This window comes from Ursus maritimus, unplaced genomic scaffold (assembly GCF_017311325.1).
Source record: "Ursus maritimus isolate PB19 unplaced genomic scaffold, ASM1731132v1 scaffold_10, whole genome shotgun sequence".
In the NCBI taxonomy this organism is placed as follows: domain Eukaryota; kingdom Metazoa; phylum Chordata; class Mammalia; order Carnivora; family Ursidae; genus Ursus; species Ursus maritimus.
The window spans coordinates 28,845,899-28,867,004 of NW_024423344.1; the positions used below are offsets into that span (position 1 = coordinate 28,845,899).

The 21,106-nt window shown below is 38.3% G+C and overlaps 1 protein-coding gene across 1 annotated transcript in view; it reads left to right on the forward strand.

Moving 5' to 3' along the window:
• VWA8 (von Willebrand factor A domain containing 8) overlaps positions 1-21,106 on the forward strand; it is a 336,899-nt gene that overhangs the window by 55,069 nt on the left and 260,724 nt on the right. Inside the window, exons 6-10 of the mRNA XM_040623208.1 lie at positions 4,112-4,276; positions 4,831-4,880; positions 6,042-6,150; positions 8,416-8,520; positions 20,322-20,453. Coding sequence (XP_040479142.1) covers positions 4,112-4,276; positions 4,831-4,880; positions 6,042-6,150; positions 8,416-8,520; positions 20,322-20,453 — 561 coding nt within the window. The remainder of the gene's footprint in view (positions 1-4,111; positions 4,277-4,830; positions 4,881-6,041; positions 6,151-8,415; positions 8,521-20,321; positions 20,454-21,106) is intronic.

Consider the following 21,106-nt stretch of genomic DNA (forward strand, 5'->3'; position numbering starts at 1 on the left):
CATGATTGTATGGGAACGACGACAGCATTCAGGTGGCTTGTATCTGTGGCAGATTGCTACACTTAGGTCCAGAGTTTGTAGTTTTATAAGTTCTTCAGTTTGTAGATCCTATTAGAAGACCTCTCACTTTTTACTTTTTTTTTTTTGCCCATGTAATAACTATTTATTTCTCTCTTATTTTTCTCTCTTTAATTCTCTCTTCTCTTTCTCCCTCTTTTCTTCTCTTCCTTCTCTGTCTCCCAACAACTATGTACCGAAAGTCTAATGGCTTCTAGATGGTTCAGGGAAGACAAAGCTTAATAGAGTGTACAGAAGCTCAAAATCCAGTAGATACTGACAGAAATGAATACGAATTTAAAAGATACCCTGATGGTCCAAGCTGCCTGTGTCTGATGCCTGAGTTGTTGTAAGCGCCTCCTGGCTGCCCTGCAGTAGTCCGTGATCACTTTAAAATATGGGGCGTGGGGCGCCTGGGTGGCACAGCGGTTAAGCGTCTGCCTTCGGCTCAGGGCGTGATCCCAGCCGGGGATCGAGCCCCACATCAGGCTCCTCCGCTATGAGCCTGCTTCTTCCTCTCCCACTCCCCCTGCTTGTGTTCCCTCTCTCACTGGCTGTCTCTATCTCTGTCAAATAAATAAATAAAATCTTTTTAAAAAAATTAATAAAATAAAATAAAATATGGGGTGGATTAGATCAGACCTCTGTTCTAAACTCTCTTCTCAGTATAAAACCCAAAGGCCTTTCAGTGGAAAATAGGTCTTGTCTGAACCTGGCCCTTAGGCCTTATCCTGCTGTCCTTTTTTATTCCACTGCAGCTGATAGGATTCTCTTTTCTATACCTTAACCCCACTGGGTAGGCATTCTCTGAGTGCTTTGCAAGTCACTTTGCTCTTCCAGAATGGTTTTCTCCCAGATAACCTGCCTAACATCCTACAGGAATTATTTCCTTGGGCTGTTTTTAGTTTATTCACTCTCTCCCTCTACTAGATTACAACTTCCACTACCAGGGACTTTTTTGTTGCCAATGTTATCTCAAGCTCTTAGAGCAATGTCTGGCACTTGGTGGCTGCTTGATAACTGTTTGTTGAGTGAATGAATCAGTGCAATAAAATCTTTAAATGCTGTGATGTAAGTTGATAGAAGGAGGACCACAATAAGAGAGTGTAGGGGCCTCAGAGGCTTTAGGGAAGGGGTTCATGTAATGTCACAAAAGGACGGGAAGACATCCCTTGCTCATTCAGCACTGTCTGTGCTCTCCCGGAGTTCTCTGGCTAACCCAGAGTTCCAGGGATTGATGGCTCCGCCTCTGCATTCTAGGATTTAGAGTTTCTCTGAAGCTTGTGCTGTAGAGATACATGTATGCTAATTTTACTGCCCCAAGTTGGTTACAGATTGCTCAAGAGCAGAGTCTGTGTCTTATGTTTCTTCTTGATACAGCTGATAAAGGCCCAGAACCCACTAGGCACTAAGTAACAGATGTTGACACCAGCGTGTCTGAGTGAACTGATGCTCCGTGGCCAGCAGGACCAGAAATAGCACTTTCTGATTCCTGCTGTGGGAGTCTGTTTTCTCAGAGACCTGCCTTGCTACCCTTTTAGCAGTCTGTTTCTTTACTGTTTATAGAAGTCTTTAGATGGTGTTTTCATTGTGAGGTGTAGTTGTCTTGTTTTGGATCTATCTGAAGATGACATCATACCTATATAATTAGCAGAGGATAAATGAGGATTTAATCAGTAAGAAAAGTTAAATTCATTCATTTGTATCATTAGAGTTAATTTACTGAAATGAAAGACATGTTTATTATTCATGTATTTAAATTTATTTTAAATTTAATTAGCATTTTATAAATAATATGAACTTAAATATTACTATTCTTATAGTAATTTGTATTTTTTTTAAAGTAGGTCGGTGTTATGCAGAGCATTTTCTCTTTAGATACTTTCTAATTACAAAAGAACTATTATTGGCCCCTGTATAGTTATTTGCCATTTTTAATAAATGATTTGGAAAAGAATATTCAGATGCAGGATCTTTTTGGGGTTACTTCACAACAAGAATTTTGATATATTCTTTATTTGTGTTAGAATTTTATGCAAAGTTATTGAATGTGTTACTTTGATTAAGAATTTGAGATATGGGGTCAAGAGGGTTTTAGTATACAAGGAGTGTTTGTTAATGAGAAGGATGTACTACGTTGTTTTTTCCCAATGTAAGTATCAGTATACATGCTTAATTTTCATTGATAAATGTCATTTCTATAGTCATAGAACCTGTCTCATAAGAACCTCAGAGAATATAGGCCAGATCCCTTCACAAAACACCACCACCTTAAGATAATTTCTATGATAAAAGGATTTCAACACCATAATTTAAGTCCTACTTATTTCTAGCTAGATTCAATATAGTAAATTTGAATATCTCAAAATTTTAATGGAGGTGATTGTAGTAGAATTTTGTTATTATGGAAACAAATACAATCAGTTTGTATAAATTTTATTTATATCCTGATGTTCACTTCTGGGTAAGTGGAAAAGAAAAATATTCAGCTCTCTGAAGATTATGCTCTTGGTTTCTCAGGCAGGGCTAGATTCTGACTCTTGTTTTTCAGTGCATGGTGACATAGCATCACCGCTAGTCCTGTTAATGAAAGTGGGGTCATAATTTTGGTTTTGCTTGAAAAAATTGTTCCTTATGTTTTTAAATGATTTCATGTAATCAACAGACATTTGTTCTATTATGTTTAAGAGATAATAAGTCCACTCGAGCGCTTGAATCCAGCATGAGGTGGTAATGAACAGAAGTCAGTGTACACATGTTTAATGATAACAGCTTGCAAAGGATACAGTGGGAGGGTACAAAACTGGTTCTGATGGAGGGAGGGATTAGAAAGTGATGATGTTCTTTGTGCTAAGCTTTGATGCCTGTGTTTATACTGTGCAAAGTGGGAAGGGTGTTTCAAGCAAGGGGAGCAACATTGGTGAAGCATGATGTGTCTAGAGAGCCACCATTGTGTGATGGGGCTGGAACACCGGGTCAGGGAAGGCGTGCTGAGGGGTGGGTGTGCAGTGCTGGCTGAGACTGGGAGAATCGGACATGAGTTGAGCCAGGGAAGTTCTTGAGTGTCACGTGAAGAGCTTCTACACTGTTATATGGGTCACATCCCCTGAAGAAATGCTGAAAGCCGAGGACATGCAGTTCATCTAAGCTTTGTAAGCTCTACAGCTGAGGACAGTAAAGAGCCATTGACAGGGTCAGGCAGAGAGAGAAGGAATGAGAGCCAACAGGTGCCTACCGTGGACCAGTTGCTTCCATATACACTGTTGTGTTTAATTTTCCTAATAGGCACAGTAGTGTTGATGATACTATTCCCACTTTATCAATGACATCTTGAGGGTCAGAGGGTATAATAACATGCTCTTGGCCACTTCATTAGAGTTTATGCCATGTGCTAGAGCCAGGGTTTATAACCCCAAACCCCGTACTGTTTCCCGTCTCAACTCCACCAGATGCTAGTTGCAGGACCATGGGCAAATGATGTAATTCCTTTGAACATTGGCTTGTTCATCCTTAAAAAGGAATTAAATGTTTATTTGCATTCTGGTAAAAGTTAAATGAGCAAAATTCATCAAAAGTACTTACCACGTAGTGAGTTTTCAATACATGTTAGCTGTTACTGTTAATACGCCTTGACAGAAATAGACCCATAAACATAGCTGTCTATTTGAGGTCCATGGAAGTCTCTGCTCAACCAGTGAGTGGTCAGTCCCTCTAGGACTACCTTTTTACATTCTCTGGTCTGAATCAGTATATTTTGCTTAGCTTCCTCACTCAGTTTCTCTGAGTTAATGACTACAGCTTAGAGATCTGACCCACACTGCCTTTGTTCCTTGGTGTGTTAGCTGCTTCTCCGTTCAATTCCAGTCTTCACATTGTGAGCCTTCCCTGGCACCCTGATCCTGATTTCACTTTGCTTCCTTCCTTGACGGTTTGGTTTTGAGGTGGTTCTCAAATACAATTTACTCAGCAAGCAGGGCCTGAATTCCTCAGCCTGGCAGCTCTTGCAGTTGTAATCTGCATCATTTATCTGTAAGTTTTGATCTCTTTCTTTCAGGATCATACCAAAACAGAGTTGGATGCTTGGAAGATTGTTCGGGTTAGTGAAAACTTCCGAGTCATTGCCTTGGGCTTACCAGTGCCTAAGTACTCTGGGAATCCATTAGACCCCCCTCTCCGTTCTCGGTTTCAGGCCAGAGATATTTATTATCTACCCTTTAAGGTAAGTATGAACAAGGATAATTTATTTTTTAAACAGGTTTTTCTATTTATATTTAGTTAATGGAGAGAAAAAGATAGAGGGTAAAGAAAATCTCTGGACACTAGGAAGAAAAATTATTGTGGCATTATTTATCTGATGGATTAAAAAAGGCTAGGGGCGCCTGGGTAGCGCAGTGGGGCGCCTGGGTAGCGCAGTGGGGCGCTGGGTAGCGCAGTCATTAAGCGTCTGCCTCCAGCTCAGGGCGTGATCCTGGCGTTCCAGGATCGAGTCCCACATCAGGCTCCTCTACTGGGAGCCTGCTTCTTCCTCTCCCACTCCCCCTGCTTGTGTTCCCTCTCTGACTGGCTGTCTCTCTCTGTCAAATAAATAAATAAAAAATCTTTAAAAAAATAAAAAAATAAATAAAAAAGGCTAAGTTTTAGAAAATGACATATATCAAATGATTTTTTTTGCTATTAGGTAGTGTCCACTTAAAGTTTGAAGTGTGTCTATAAAAATTTGCATTGAGTCTGTTACATTCCTTATTGATTTGATGTGTTTCTATGTTATTTTAGGACCAACTTAAACTGTTATATTCAGTTGGAGCCAACGTTTCTGCTGAGAAGTAAGTATTTCAGCTACACATACACACATAAACAGACATACACACAAGCACACACAGACATTTATATAAATACCTGGACACTTAACATTGAATTTGTTTGGCCCATTGGTTTTTTTAATTCATCCATTCAACAACTGTTCTTTGAAGAATTTCTTAGTAGCTGTGGCAAGTGCTGATGATAAAGTTAATAAGACATGATCCTTGAAGGCAAGAAACTCAGGATCTGGTAGGGTTTAAAGATATGGAAATACATTAGTTTAATATTGTATATTAGGAGTCATAATTTCAAAAAGGGTCAGCATTTGAGATGGGTCCTAAAGAATGAGTACACTTTTGCCAGATAAAGATTGGAATTAAGGAATTCTAAGAAGTTATTTTTAAAGCGTGGGATATGAGAGTGTATGCCTTGTTCTTGAGGCTATAAAAAGCTTCTGGTGGCTGGAATTCAGGTTTGGATTGAAAAGGGTGGGAGGGGAGGCTGGCAGGATAAATGTGGGCCAGGTTGTGAAAAACCTCACGTATTGTCATATTTTAGAAATATATATGGGGGCTCCTGGGAGGCTCAGCCAGTAAGCATCTGCCTTTGGCTTGGGTCATGATCTTAGGGTCCTGGGATGAAGCCCCATGTTGGGCTTCCTACTCAGTAGGGAGTCTGCTTCACCCTCTGCCTCTGCCACCCCAACTCATGCTCGCTCTCTCTTTCCATCAAATAAACAAATTTTTTAAAAATCTTAAAAACAAAGAAATATATCTGTGTATTTAATCAGCTTCTGAGTTTTATTTATTTATTTATTTTAAAAAGATTTTATTTATTTATTTGAGAGAGAGAGAGAGAAGGAGCAAGAAAGCAGCAGAGGAATAGGGAGAAGCAGACTCCCTACTGAGCAGGGAACCAAACACAGGGCTCGATCCCAGGACCCTCGGACCATGACCCAAGCTGAAGGCAGACACTCGGCCGGCTGAGCCACCCAGGCGCCTCAGCTTCTGAGTTTTGAATGGAATATTATAAAATGAAGCTGTTGTTTCTTGAGAATTTAATAGTAAATGTCATCTGTTAGATTAATTAAATTGCCTCAGCTGTTTTATATTAAAAAATGAATTCATTTTATATATTACAACTGTTAGAATAACATTTAATATCACTTAATTTTTTTCCCCTAGAATTTCTCAGCTCCTGTCCTTTGCCACCACTCTTTGTTCCCAAGAATCTTCTACTCTTGGACTTCCAGATTTTCCTTTAGATAGTTTACCAGCTGCAGTTCAAATCCTGGTATGTATAAAATAATGACTTGTATACCCAAACATGGCAAAAAAAAATTTAAAAATTAATCCTTGGGGATTAATCACTTCAGTTTGCCTTGTCATATTCTTCTATAAATATTACAAGACCTGAGATTAATTGGCAGCAGCGCAGTAAACTGTACAGAGACCAGCAACGTGTTCTGAGCCCTTAAAGAGCTTCCAGCCTTGTGTGGGGGGGAAGGTAGACATGCAACTCAGGTAACAGTCCCACAGAGGGAGGGAGGACTCAGCCTGAAGAGGCGTGAGACCTGGGAGAGGCGTCCTGCAGGTAAGCTGTGCCTCAGCCTTGCCGCAGCCTGAGGCAGGGAGCTGGGGCTTTCACACTCATGTACCAGCAGTCCTTGCTCATTGCAAGGGACACTGATTCCCAGTCGCTAGCTGCTCTCTCGGCCTGTAGCAAAGCTGGCTTCAGAGGTTCCAGAGTAGTCTTCTTTAAAAGGCCTGCCGCCGCTGGCTGTTGAAAGGGAAAGGTGAGAGGCTCAGAAAGGATAAAGACAGATCTGAGGGGTTTGGTGGAGCCTAGACATTGTCCACCACAGTTTCGAAGAAGAGGTCGTGAGGGTAGTGGCAGGAATGGTGGAAATGCCCTCCAGGCAGGGGGAACGGCTCGTACAAAGGTGTTGAATCACAAAGGGGCTTGGTACGTTTGAAGAATGCTGAGTTGTATTGCTAGAGCAAGCATGTATGGTGAAGAGAGAGGTTAGAACTTTCCTGTGAAGTGTTTTGCATGGTGAGTGAAGTTGTCTGGATTTTATGGTGGGGAAGAAGCAGCCCATTAGATATTATGAAGTAGGGGAGGTGTAGAGTAATCAGTTAATGTTGGAGGTAGTGTCTCTGCTGGCAGGAAGGAGGGATGGGGAGAGTATGGTGGCATAAGGAGCAAATAGGAAATAGTCGTAGCCATCAATGAGAGATTCTGCTAAGGAGAGCATAATCTCAGGTAGTAGGGATCCTGCCTAGACAAGAGATTTATTTTTATTTTTTATTTTTATTTTTTATTTTTTAAAAAGATTTTATTTATTTATTTGACAGAGATAGAGACAGCCAGCGAGAGAGGGAACACAAGCAGGGGGAGTGCGAGAGGAAGAAGCAGGCTCCTAGCGGAGGAGCCTGATGTGGGGCTCGATCCCATAACGCCAGGATACCGCCCTGAGCCGAAGGCAGACGCTTAACTGCTGTGCCACCCAGGCGCCCCAAGAGATTTATTTTTAAACTATCGTTGCGATTTGTTATGTCTCCTGAGACTGAGTTAGGTTTCACAGGTATTGTTTACACTGTTCTATATATTTAGAACAGCTTTTCTCCTCCTATTTATCATGTCTCCTCCTTTTTGTTCTTTTTGGTTTTGCTTGGAACTTTTTACTTTGACAATTCTCAAATCTTAAAAATAGTTCACAAATAGTAAAATGAACATCCACAATCCCTTCAACTAGAATCACTAATTTTTAGCATATTGCCACATTTGATTACTCTCTCTCTTTTTTTCTGAACCATTTGAAAGTAGACCGTGGTCAGTATTCTTATATACTTCAGTGTGCAACTTGTAAGAAGTAGGATGTTCTGCATAAGCAGAACTGTTAATCATACCCCTCAGCATGTTAACAGTAATTCTAGCACAGAATTCTGATAGACAACCTATACTGAAATTTCTCTAATTGTCCCTGTCTTCACAAGTCCCAGATTTCTGAAAGTAGAGTCAACAGAATTGGGAGAGCAGTTTGATTTGGGAGAAAGTTTTGAGAATAATAAATACTTTCTAACTTGTAGTCTATAATTGTGAAGCTAAATACATGTGTGTATGAGATTAACTCAGATTAAGGAATAAAAGTGAAGGGGAAGGTACTTTGGGATGAATAGGGTAGGCAAGTGTGTTCAGACGTCTAGTTTCAGACATGCTGAATGGGGCTCAATGGGATATCTAGAGTCACATCTGGGCAATTGAGAGTTCAAGTCTAGAGCTCAGGAAAGAGGTCAGGATCAGAGACAGAGACATGGGAGCCATAACAGATAGATAGCAACTGCAAGATGGGAGAGGGTGAGCTTACCCAGAAAGGGTGTGGAACAGGAAGAGAGGAGGAAGTAATGAATATTTACTTTTGTAGACTTCTGGAAAATATGAGAAACCTATAGGTTATTGTTTATAAGGCAATTTCAATGTCATATGCATTTCAGATAAATTTTCTGTGATTATTTTAGATGTTCCTCATTCCTACGTATTTTTGCTCCTAAATAGGATTCCTTTCCTATGATGTCAATCAAACATGCAATCCAGTGGCTTTACCCATACACTATTTTACTAGGACACGAAGGGAAGATGGCTGTGGAAGGTGTTTTAAAAGTAAGTATCTTGGGATACCTGGGTGGCTCAGTCAGTTAAACGTCTGCCTTTGGCTCAGGTCATGATCCCAGGGTCCTGCGATTGAATTCTGCATCAGGCTCCTTGCTCAGCAGGGAGCCTGCTTCGCCCTCTGCCTGTAGCTCCTCCTGCTTGTGCTCTCTCTCTCTCTCTGACAAATAAACAAATAAAATAAAATTTAAAAAGTAAGCATTTTATATGTTAACTAACTTGAATTTAAATTTTAAAAAAAAGTAAGTATCTGCTTCACTTTCCTTTTCTTTTCAGTTGTCTCTTCTCGTCCTTTCTCTTCCCTTCTTCCCATTTCTCCCTTTCCCCGCCTTTCCTACTTTTCTCTTTCCATCTTTCTTTCTTTCCCTTGACTTCCCTTGCTTTTCCCTCTCTTTTTTTCCAGGCATGGAGGCACTGGCATGCCAGTGATAGGGAAGCAAGTACATAGGTGGCTGGTGTGGTTGGGACATTGACTACATCGAACAAATTAAGTAAATCAGTTGAGCAAATGAATGAATATATTGAGGATTATGAGAGCTGTGTTACTTACTGTTGGAAAAAGAATTTATGAACATAGAAAGGAAGAAGGAAAGAAAGACTCCTGAGGTGTTAGATTGGAATTGGAGGAATCAGAATGAACTCATGTTTTTTTCAATATATATAAACAGAGTAATAGATACAGATTGTGTGTGTATATGTGAATGCAAACACATATTCTAGCTCTGTCCTCTATGAAGGCCTAAAAATTGATACTCCAGTGGCAATGATTATGCCAAGTGCCGAGACATTGGTTTCTAAATACCACACTTCCTAAAAGGAATCAGGACTCCTAGGAAGTGGGGCTGGTTCAAGGATCAGCACAGGGAAAGTACATGATGAAATGAACTGGGATCATCCTGTTGTGCCAGAAAGTAAGAAAATGTCTAACAAATGATGCTGACGTGCCAAAGTGACAGAGGAGCCAGCCTGAAGTGGCTCCCATTGGCTAAAATGTGGGACAGTTTTAGCATCAAAATAAACAATGATAACAATTGATTATAAACCATTGAACAAAATAGGAATCCCTAAGTTCATATTGATATAAATGAATAAATAAATACAAGGGGGAGAAGAAAAATCCCTTGACTGAATGCAGAAGGAATTACATAAACAGAAAAATCACCATTTGGCCACCATCAATGTGGTAGTTGATTTAGGCAGGAGTCATGAAAGGTTTTAAAGCTAGTGGGTGGAGGTTCTATGAAGAATAGGATATTCGGGTGCCTGGGTGGCTTAGTCAGTTAAACATCCAACTCTTGATTTTGGCTCAGGTCGTGATCTCAGGGTCGTGAGATTGAGCCTCACGTTGGGCTCCACACTCAGCAGGAGTCTGCTTGAGATTCCTTCCCCGCTCACCATGTGCACACATGCACGTACTCTCGCTCTCTTCAAATAAATACGTAAATAAAATCTTCAAAAAAAAAGTACAGGATATTTATGTACTCTAAGAATATCTCTTACCAAAATACTCAGTTGACTACAAAACAAGAAAATGATACTTTTATGGTAAATGCCAACTTGACCAGGTAGGACAGATCAACATTGTGTCCCTCCTGAGTGTTGAGCTGAGAAGAGCTCAGCCTTATTTCAGGGATATTCTGGATAAGGATTCGTGGTGTGAGTTTGGCCATGAAAAAGTATGGTATAGACCTAGGTTGAGGGCCATCTTACTTATGAAAGGCCTGTATTCTCTAGAATTGTCTAGTCCATAAAAGAGGAAAACCTGAGAACTACTTCAGATTGAAAGGGACTAAAGAGATATGATAGCTAAATGCAACATGTGCTCCTATGTTGGATCCTGGACCAGATAGGAAAAAGTGACATTGTTTACACAGTTAGTTAAACTTGAATACGGTCTGAGGATTAGATAGCAGTGTTCTATTAAAATGATTTCCTGATTTGGAAGCTTATGTGGTGATTACATTGGCCAGAGTTCTTGTTTTAGGAAATATGAACTAGAATGTTTAGGGATGATGAGGCATCATATTTGCAGCTTGCTCTTCAGTGGTTCACTAAAAGACCAATGATAATGGTCTGGTATGGGGTTGCTGCCGGGGGTAGGGGTGAGGGGATAAATGTGCTACAATGGTAATCATTGAGAAATCTGAGTGAAGGCAAAATAGAAGCTCTTCGTACAACTGAGTCCTGCAACTTTCCTGTAGGTTTGAAATTATTTCAACATAAAACATTTTAAAAAGTGACTATCCACTATAACGTGTTTCAAGATAAAATTAAAAACAAATATAACTAATATAGCACTAAGGTAAAATTTATCTGCCTATAACTTAAATTATTAACTTGAAAAGTAAGTACTTTATATAAAACTATGGAAATTGCTATAGACCTGTCATTTAAACTAATGAAGTTCTTATTTTTATCTTAAGTGGTTCATAATATATGGGGCCTGATTTTCTTTCAAAGTATGCATGGCCTAATTTCCTCATTATATAGTTTAACAGTAGTGTTTTCTAAAGGGCCAGTCACAATATATGATATCTTATAACTATATATTTCAGCATGTTGACTCTTGGCAGAGATGTATTGACTTACCCAAATTAATTCCTTTTAATGAAAGACAGTTTTTATTTTTCCTTTTCAATTTGGCTTAAGGAGCAGATTTCTAAGGAGTAGGTAGAATGTGAACACTAAGTTATTTCTATATGTATAGGCCCTTCATTTCCTGGAGGCCAGGATTTTACCACCTTAGGCAAATGGAGTGGTATTTGTTTCTCCCCTATCTCAAAGTCTACAATGGGAGTACAGAAAGAAGTATTCTCTATGTAGGTAGTAACAGTGAGAACTCAGAAGTAGGTTCTAGGTACTTCAGCAGGTTTTTCTCCACATTATCAGCTAGCCAAAGAAACATTATTTTCATTGACTGGTGGTGTCATTAATGATAATAATAGTAATAAAAAAATAAAACGAATAAAAGCTCTTCCTCATAGAAGCTGAGAAGTATAGTTGGGGACAGAATCTAAATGAAAAGCATAAAGAAGCAAGGTGAAAATATAACTATTTAGTTCACTTTAAGTTTTATTCTCGGCACTGGAAAAAGAACTAGAATTCATCTTTGATTTAATCAACATCTGAACTAAATTGGCATTGGTCATTGAAATAGAGCACCTAGTGTTTAAGAAAAAAGGCTGTGATTCCAGATTTGCTCCCTTGATGCCCATCAGCACAGTGTCCAGTTCCTGCAGAACAAGGGTAAATAGGGATGAAGAAAATGTCATGGGAAGGTCTGATAAAATGAAACAATGTGAACATTTTTGTGACACAACTAAGAGAGGATATTCAATGCCTAGAAGAGTCAGTTATGAACAAAGGTATTTATTTTTATAAAGAAGCCACTTTGATGTATTTCTGTCTCTAATTTCAAAACTAGTCGTACAGATTAGACTTCCAGTGAAGATGGTGGAGTAGGAAGATCCTAAGTTCACTTTGTCTCATGGATGCAATTGGATAACACCCACATCAGTGTAAATAACCCAGAAAACAACCTGAAGCCTGGCAGAACACACTCTCCACAGCTCAATGTGGAGAAGAGGCCACCTCAAAGTGAGTAGGAAGGGCGGAGATGTGGTCAGCTGAGTGGACCTGGGGAAAGTCTGTGGCAGGGAGGGACGCCTTGGGCTCAGAGAGGGGAAGAGAACAGGCCCTCACACCAAGTACCCCAGGCACCGGAGACCTGCACAGGGAAGATGATTCTCCATAACATTTGGCTTTGAAAACCAAAGGGGCTGATTTTGTGAGTTCTTACAATTAGCAGGGCTTAACACCTGGAACTTGGAAAATCTGTGGGCTCAGCTCTGGGAGGGTGATAGGAATCTGAGTCCCCACCCTTAAAGAGACAACATACCACATAGCCCCACAGAGATACAGCATAGAAACAGCAGTTTAAAACACACTGCCGTATATGAGAAGGAGATTTGTTTACTAACTTCAGAGCATGTGCTGGAGAAGTGGGGATGCTTGTGAGACCTCTCCAAGAACAAAAATGCTGGCAGGTACCATTTCTTTCCCCCACCCCCAGCCTAGATACATGGACACCTTTGGCACCAACATACCCTCCCTAACTTGCTAACCCTACCCTGCATTCTGTGGACTCCACCCCCTCCAATACATCTTGGCCAGAGCACACCCAAAGTAGTGCCACAAGCCTGGCAGTGTGCAAACAGCTCCAACAGGTGTGAGCACCACAACAAAGTGACTCCTGTCCCGGACTGGCCCAAGGTGGCCCCAGACTGGTTCACTAACAACACAGGGATCAAACCCTGCCCACAATAGGGAAGGAGAGCCATTGCAGATGACTGGATTGAAGGCAAAAGTGGCTCAGCCATAACAGTAGAGTGCACACAACACATGTAGAAGACACCCCTGAAGTGCCAGGTTCTGGTGAACAGGGGACTTTGCACGGCAGAGCACTACAGGATGTCTTCTTCATAAGGCCACTACTTTTAAGAGCTGGAGATGTAGCTGACTTTCCTGGCACGGGGAAACAGATAAAAAGAGTTAGACAAAGTGAGGAGACAGGACTATTTCCCAAATGAAAGAACAGGACAAATTCACAGCAAAAGAGGTAAATGAAATGAAAATAAGTGATATGCTTGATAGAGAATTTAAAGTTAACAGTCATAAAGCTACTCACTGGACTTGAGAAAAGAGTGGAGGATTCAGCGAGACCTTTCACAAGGAGATAGAAAACAAAAGAAGAACCAATCAGAGATGAAGAATTCAGTAACTGAAATTAAAAATACATTAGGTGAAATAAATAGTAGATTAGAGGAAGCAGAAGAACGGATCAGCGGCCTGGAGGACAGAGTAATGGAGGCAATCAAGTTGAACAGGAAAGAGAAAAAAATAATAGGGAATGAAAATAGAGAACTCATTAACACCACCAAGCATAATAACATTTGCATCATAGGGATCCCAGAAAGAGAGGAGAGAGAAAAGGGGGCAGAAAATTTATTTGAAGAAATAATAGCTGAAAACTTCTTGAATCTGGGAAGAAAACAAATCCAGATCCAGGAGGCACAGAGAGCCCCCAACAATATATTAAAAAAAAGCATTCACTGCAATCAAATGGGATTTATTCCTGGGATGCAAGGGTGATTCAATATTCACAAATCAATCAGCGTGATATATCACATCAATAAGAGAAAGGATAAAAAATATATGATCATTTCAATAGATACAGAAAAAGCATTTCACAAAGTACAAATCTGTTCATGATAAAAACCCTTAACAGAGTAGGTGTAGAGGGAACATACCTGAATGTAATAAAGTCCATAAATGAAAAACCCATAGCTAACATCATACTTGGTGAAAAATGGAGACCTTTTCCCGTAAGATCACGAACACGACAAGGATGTCCACTCTTGAAACTTTTATTCAACATAGTACTGGAAGTCCTAGCTACAGCAGTCAGACAACAAAAAGAAGTAAAAGGCATTCATATTGGTCAGGAAGAAGTAAAACTTTCACTATTTGCAGATGACATGATATTATATAGAGAAAACCCTAAAGACTCCATCAAAAAACTACTAGAACTGATGAATGAATCCAGTAAACTCACAGGATACAAAATCAATATATAGAAATCCTTTACATATCTTTACACTAAGAATAAAGAAGCAGAAATAGAAATTAAGAAACTCCCATTCACAATTGCACCCAAAATCATAAAATACCTAGGAATAAACTTAACCAAGGAGACAAAAAACCTGTACTCTGAAAACTATAAAACATTAATGAAAGAAATTGAAGATAACACAAACAAATGGAAAACATATTCCATGTTCATGGATTAGGAGAACAAATATTGTTAAAATGTTCATACTACTCAAAGTAATCTATAAATTTAATGCAGTTCCTATCAAAATACCAACAGTATTTTTCACAGATTTAGAACAAATAATCCTGAATTTTGTATGGAATCACAAAAGACCCCAAAGAGCCAAAGCAATCTTGAAAAAGAAGAACAAAACTGGGATCACAATCCCAGATTTCAAGATATACTACAAAGCCATAGTAATCAAAGCAGTATGGTACTGACACAGAAGTAGACACATAGATCAATAGAATAAAATAGCCCAGAAATAAACCCACAATTATATGGTCAATTAATCTTCGACAAAGGAGGCAATAGGCAATGGGAGAGACAGTCTCTTCAACAAATGGTGTTAGGAAAACTGGACAGCTACATGCAAAAGAATGAAACCAGATCACTTTCTTACATCATATATAAAAATAAACTAAAAATGGATTAAGGACCTAAATGTGAGAGCTGAAACCATAAAAATCTTAGAAGAGATCACAGGCAGTAATTTCTCCGACATCAGCCATAACATTTTTCTAGATATGTCTCCTGAGGCAAGGGAAACAAAAGCAAAAATAAACTATTGGGACCACGTCAAAATAAAAAGCTTCTGCAAAGCAAAGGAAGCAGTCAAGAAAACCAAAAAACAAACTACTTAATGGGATAAGATATTTGCAAATGACATATTCAGTAAAGGGTTAGTATCCAAGATATATAAACAATTTATACAACTCAACACCAAAAAAAACAAACAATCCAATTAAAAAATGAGCAGAAGACATGAACAGACATTTCTGCAAAGAAGACATACAGATGGCCAACAGACATCTGAAAAGATGTGCAGTGTCATTCATCATTGGAGAAATGCAAATCAAAACCACAGTGAGATGTCACCTCAGACCTGGGAACATGGCTAAAATCAAGCACATAAGGAACAACAAGTGTTGGCGAGGATGTGGAGAAAAAGGAACACTTGTAGTGTTGGTGGGAATACAAACTGGTGCATTTATATTAACAATGGAATATTTATTACTTGTCTGTAAAAGAGAATGAAATCTTGCCATGGATGAAGCTAGAGATTATAATATAACAATAAGATAAGTCAGCCAGAGAAAGACAAATACCATATGATTTTACTTATATGTGGAATTTAAGAAAAAAAAAACAAATGAACAAAGTAAAAAAAAAAAGACTAGTAACCAAAAAACTGACTCTTAACTATAGAGCACAAACTGATGATTACCAGAGGGGGATGGGTGGAATAGGTGAAGGGGAATAAAGGTACACTTATCATCATGAGCACTGAGTATTGTATAGAAGTGTTGAATCACTATATTGTACACCTGAAACAAATATAACACTGTATGTTAACTCTCCTGAAATTAAAAAAAAACACCAGCTAGTCATACAAATGAGTTAAAGTTATAGTATACCTTTAAGGAGTTGAGTTTTTTAAAGAAATAGCTAGTATTGCTTCATTTTGTTTGGCCCTTTTTTTGACCTTTATAATTAAGGGGAACAGAGAAAAATGACTGAAGGTCTATATTACAAATAAAATAATTTAATTTTCATTTTAGAGTCTAAAAAAATAAAAAGGGAATGATATTACTTAGATAAGATTAGAAAAAGTGGTTATCTTTTCTTGCCTTAATAGTGTATATAGCTAATTAAGGAACAGTACTTCTTTTTCCAACTCCTCAGTAGATAGATAAGGGTGGGTGGAGAGCTTAAATTCATTTGTGTGAACCTAAAGAAGAACTTTCTTTTTGTAAGATAATTACACACAGATACATACAATCAAATCAGAGTGTTAAATCACTCTCCTTAAAAATGATAGCAGTCTAGTGATTGGTATAATGTGATCTGACCTGGGACAGTCCATGTGGCCCATTTGTTGTTCTAAGTTTCTCTATTTTCTCAAGCTAATGTTCACAGATGAACAAAATTTTATATATCCCCAAATAATTTTTAGTTAAGAGAGGTGAAAGGCAATTTTGTTGAATTGGAAAAAATATTGAATTAAGAATTAGAAATATCTATTATAATAGCAAACCAAGAATGCACATATATACATTTAATAACTTTTCCTTGATAATCATTTTCCGACCTACATTGTCATAGGAATCAATGGATAGTTGAATATGAATTAGATATCCATTTGGATTTTAGCGTACTTAGACAACTTTTAAGGAAAAATTATTACTCATTGAAAATGCAGTCAGCTAAAATTCGGAACACCTTTTTTTTTTTTTCCTAAACAAGCTATAAAAATGGTGAAAATGTCTTTCATTCTTCATATGGTACTCATCGAATGATGTTGATACTCTAAAAACATGTTTCTGTAGTCATAAAATCACTCCTAGCTTTTAGTTAAGGATATCTTAAAACACTCTCTCTCTGAATCTGCTATACTTTGAGAATGGTATACTTTTGTCACAGTGTAGTAACAAGTACATTGGTCTTCTAGTACCGTGTCTTGGCTCTCGTTCCTTCTTAGGTAGGATCAAGTGGGTCTGTCTGGTAGGCTTGAAAACATGGGTATGGATCTGGAGCTATTTTGATATTAAAGATAAATACTTGGGAATCAGTAATAATGGGTATTAGTTGAATTGATCACATGGATGAAAGAACCAAAGAAGAGCATATATAGTAAGAAGAAATACTGCCTAAGACTAAACGCTGGAAGAGCCAACATTTAAGGACTGGACAGTGTGCCAAGAACCTTCAAATAAGGCAGAGAAAGAGTAGTCAGAGCATACAGATGGGTTGTAGTCTGAAACTGGATGAGATTATTTAAAAAGTGAACATAGAAAATCTATAAAAAGTCCACTCCTGAAGTACTCTGATGTGCACTGGTCAGGTAAGTGAAGAAGAACCTGCCGAAAGACTGAGATGAAGGAGCAGTAAAATAGGAGGAAAACTTATTTATTTATTTAGTCAGTTATTTTGGCAAATAGGGTATTACTGGTGAACTTAACAGGAACAATGCTAGTGGAGTGGTGGGAACACCAGCCAAAAAAATCAGTGGGCTGAATAGTAAATCAGAGATGAGGAAGTGGAAACAGTGATTATATTCTACTTGTAAAATAAGTTTGATGGTGAGAAGCAAAAAGATGGTGGGTCGCTCAAGGATTGCATAGAATCAAGAAATGATTGTTTCTTGAAATGGGAAGACAAACATCTTCATAGGAAGAAGGGATGTAATCTGTAGAATGCATGGAAAATATTTATGGAAATATGATCTGGGAGAGGCAGGAAAGGACATTTCCAGAGCACCATTGTGCCTTGGTTTGAAATGATGGAAGAACATATTTTTCTTTTTTCTTTTTTTTTTTTTTTAAAGATTTTATTTATTTATTCAACAGAGATAGAGACAGCCAGCGAGAGAGGGAACACAAGCAGGGGGAGTGGGAGAGGAAGAAGCAGGCTCATAGCGAAAGAGCCTGATGTGGGGCTCCATCCCAAGTCGCCGGGATCACGCCCTGAGCCGAAGGCAGACGCTTAACCGCTGTGCCACCCAGGCGCCCCAGAACATATTTTTCTACCCAGCATCTGAAATGATGGAGTTACCATTAACTGAGATGGAGAAAGCAGACTTCCAGTGGCTTTCCATTCGCTCATAATTAAAGCAGAAGTCCTTTCTACTGAGATGGTGGGGGAAGTGAGGATTGTTGAAAATGTAGGTGTTTCGAGGATTAAAGGGAAAGAATTTCATTTGTTTGTTCATATTACAAACAGCTATTGACCACTGACTGTGCCCCATTCTAGGTTCTTGAGGTTTGGAGTGAACCAAATACATAGATTTTAAATTTGTCAGTGGAGTTTATATTCTAGGGAAGAATGGAGGAAATGTGCCTGAAGGCTCTGTTGTGGTTGGAGGAGGTGGCTAGATGACCTGCTGACACAGGAATGAATTGGTTCAGATGACACCTCAGGGAGAATAGTGTTGGTTTGTATTAGTTGCTGATTGGCTTTGGGAAGGAGCCTAGCAGAGACCAAGGGCTACATACTTTTTTGGTAGCCAGGAAATAGGGTATGGAGAATTTCTTAGTGCCCCACAGCCTAGAAAAAGGTATAAAGAAAATGAATACTTTGGAGGGACAGGAGGAGGGTGAGTATGGAGGCCTTGCAGACCAACATGTAATTAACACTTCCTTTTATTAAATTATATTTCATAGTTAAAATAATGTAATCCCAAAGAAAGTGTATCAAAAATACATTAGTATTGTTTGTTTAATTGACATTCCAGAATTAATAGGAGCTACTCATTAATGTAAAATGGTAAAGTAAATGAACTTTGGTTTATTTGATTTTCTACTTCTTGCTAACATGTAGTCATTGAGAATTATATATGTATTTTACTCCTCAGTTACCTTTTTGATTACCAGTCCTTTAAATTTCCTATGCCAGCAGATGGTAATTTATCTTGCAGCTTGAGTTCTTTTACTATCTTAGGGTATTCTAGCCTACTATTTTGATTCTACTGAAATATTTTAGCTTGAATTATTTATAAGAACATAACCAGTTATAGCAAGTGGTTCAAGGTATTAGTGTTCATTTCTGGAATACAAGTGCTCTGCAGTCAGTCCTATATCAAGTTAGGCTGATGTTCTTATAGGTGGGGTTACAAACATACCTTTAGCAAATATATTTGTTTTCTTAGAATTTAATGGTTCTAGGTTCTAAATTCTAATGAATTTAATTACTTGACCAAGGCCTTACTCCTTTCCTATTGAACGTCCCTTAAAATACAGAGTAACATTTTTTTTTTATGAAATTAAAGTGTCAATAATTGTTATTTGTCTACAACATGGAAGCAACTCCTACCAGATTATGTGATACTATGGGAATTTGCATGTATAAAATGCATACTATATAAGACTTACATTTTTTAATGGTAGCACAAATAGACAATTTTTCTTAGGTTTGGGTAAAGGAGTAAGTGATTGTCTTAAGTACTTCTGACTTGAATTGGGTTGTTTGGCTTAGAACATTGAGGTTGAAGATAATTTTCTTCCCCAAAATCTGTTTTCTGGAGTTGTGTCATTCTGCCGAGTAAGCAGTGATCTGTTCTTGCATTGAGGTTCAGTTCTTTCACTATAGTGATAATGTTCTAAAACTAAGGTAGGATTTTGGGGGGGATAATTTCTGCCTCTTTAATACTAAAAATGAGTTAAGCTTTTCATATTGAACATGCTGCTGTTCTAGGGCATAGGATTTAATTAATTTTCAATTAGTATTCTCATTTTCCATATACTTGTTTGTGTTCTTTGTGTGCATTCTTTATATATTCTTTATATAACCAGCTGGTATATATAAAGGGCTGTAACCAAGTGTTAGAGCATTGATAATTGGTCCACATGGAGAGAAAGAATCAATGGTCTTGGTTCTTTCCATCCAGTTTGACAAATACTGAGAACATATACCATAGAAAGCACTGTGCCAGATACTGTGGAGGAGTGTTATAATTTATTGTGATCAGTTAGGCTAACCACACAAGCAAACAGCAGAATGGTGTCCAGGAAGTTCTGGTTTCATGAATTTCAGGCAATATAAACGTCAGTTGATTTAAGAAATCAACCAAAATAAGTTTTATTTTACTTTAACATGTTGTCAAGAGTCTCATCTTCCTTTCCAGGAAACTGGAACCCTTGATTAACAAGAAGTATAGGCTGCAAACTGTTACCAGTTCAGGAATTCAATGACTTCATTTCCTGTCTTTAGTGAATTTTAGGAACTATTTGCATATCACCTTTCGTAATTGGCTTAAGGAGAATGGCATTTGTAAAAACAGGAAAAAATTCTCATTAATTTTTTATCTCTACTTTTATAATATAGAGTGAGTTTCAGTTCTAATTAAGATGGAATCTTCCGGATATCCAACACTAATACTAAAATAAAAAGTAAATTACATGGTTTTCTTGTAATTTTGTAGCGTTTTGAACTCCAAGATTCAGAAAGCCCTATGCTTCCTAAGGAGGTGGTGAGAGTGGAGAGGCTGGCGGAGAGCCCTGCCCCCCAAGCTAATGTGACTGTCCGGATAGCAGAAAAAGAGGTGACCATTCAGGTAATGGATCAAGCTTTGTACTTTCTGAGATGTGCTTTGTTCTGCCCATTTTTATGACCTAAATTGGGTTTATGATCTCCTTATAAATCTTTGGTTCTGTAGTGTCACATCTATGTATCTGTATTTATCTGTGTCTCCACAGTCATGTGTGTTTGTAAACTAGAAAAGTTCAGGAGAAACATAGGGATAGCCTTTCATCAAAAACCAAAGTTGACCTCTGGGAAAATCAAATCAAGTACTGAATAAAGCATTGTGTATTCTGAGTCCTTGGTAAGAAATAGTGTTTTCAAACATATTTTAGCAGCTAAGGAACACTCTTTTCAAATAAAATTGTTCTTAGCTATATGCAGTATTTAAAAAAGGAGCTATTCTAGTTGCACAGTGTTTAGAAGAAGGGAAGGATATTTGGTCACAGAGCTCCATCTGCTTGCTCTGCCTCCCTTTCTTGTAACGCTTTGAGGGCCCTGAGAACCCTAAGAGGTAAGAAACTGTCCCTAGAAAACACAGCTTGAAAAACACGGACTTAAATGAATTGTAAGTGAATTAGGAAAGAAAATGCTTGCCTTCTTATGTGCCAGAGCATACTTTAATTATAAACTTTTTATGTGCTTTATTGTGATATTATTAATGTTGCTGTATTATTCATTCATCGA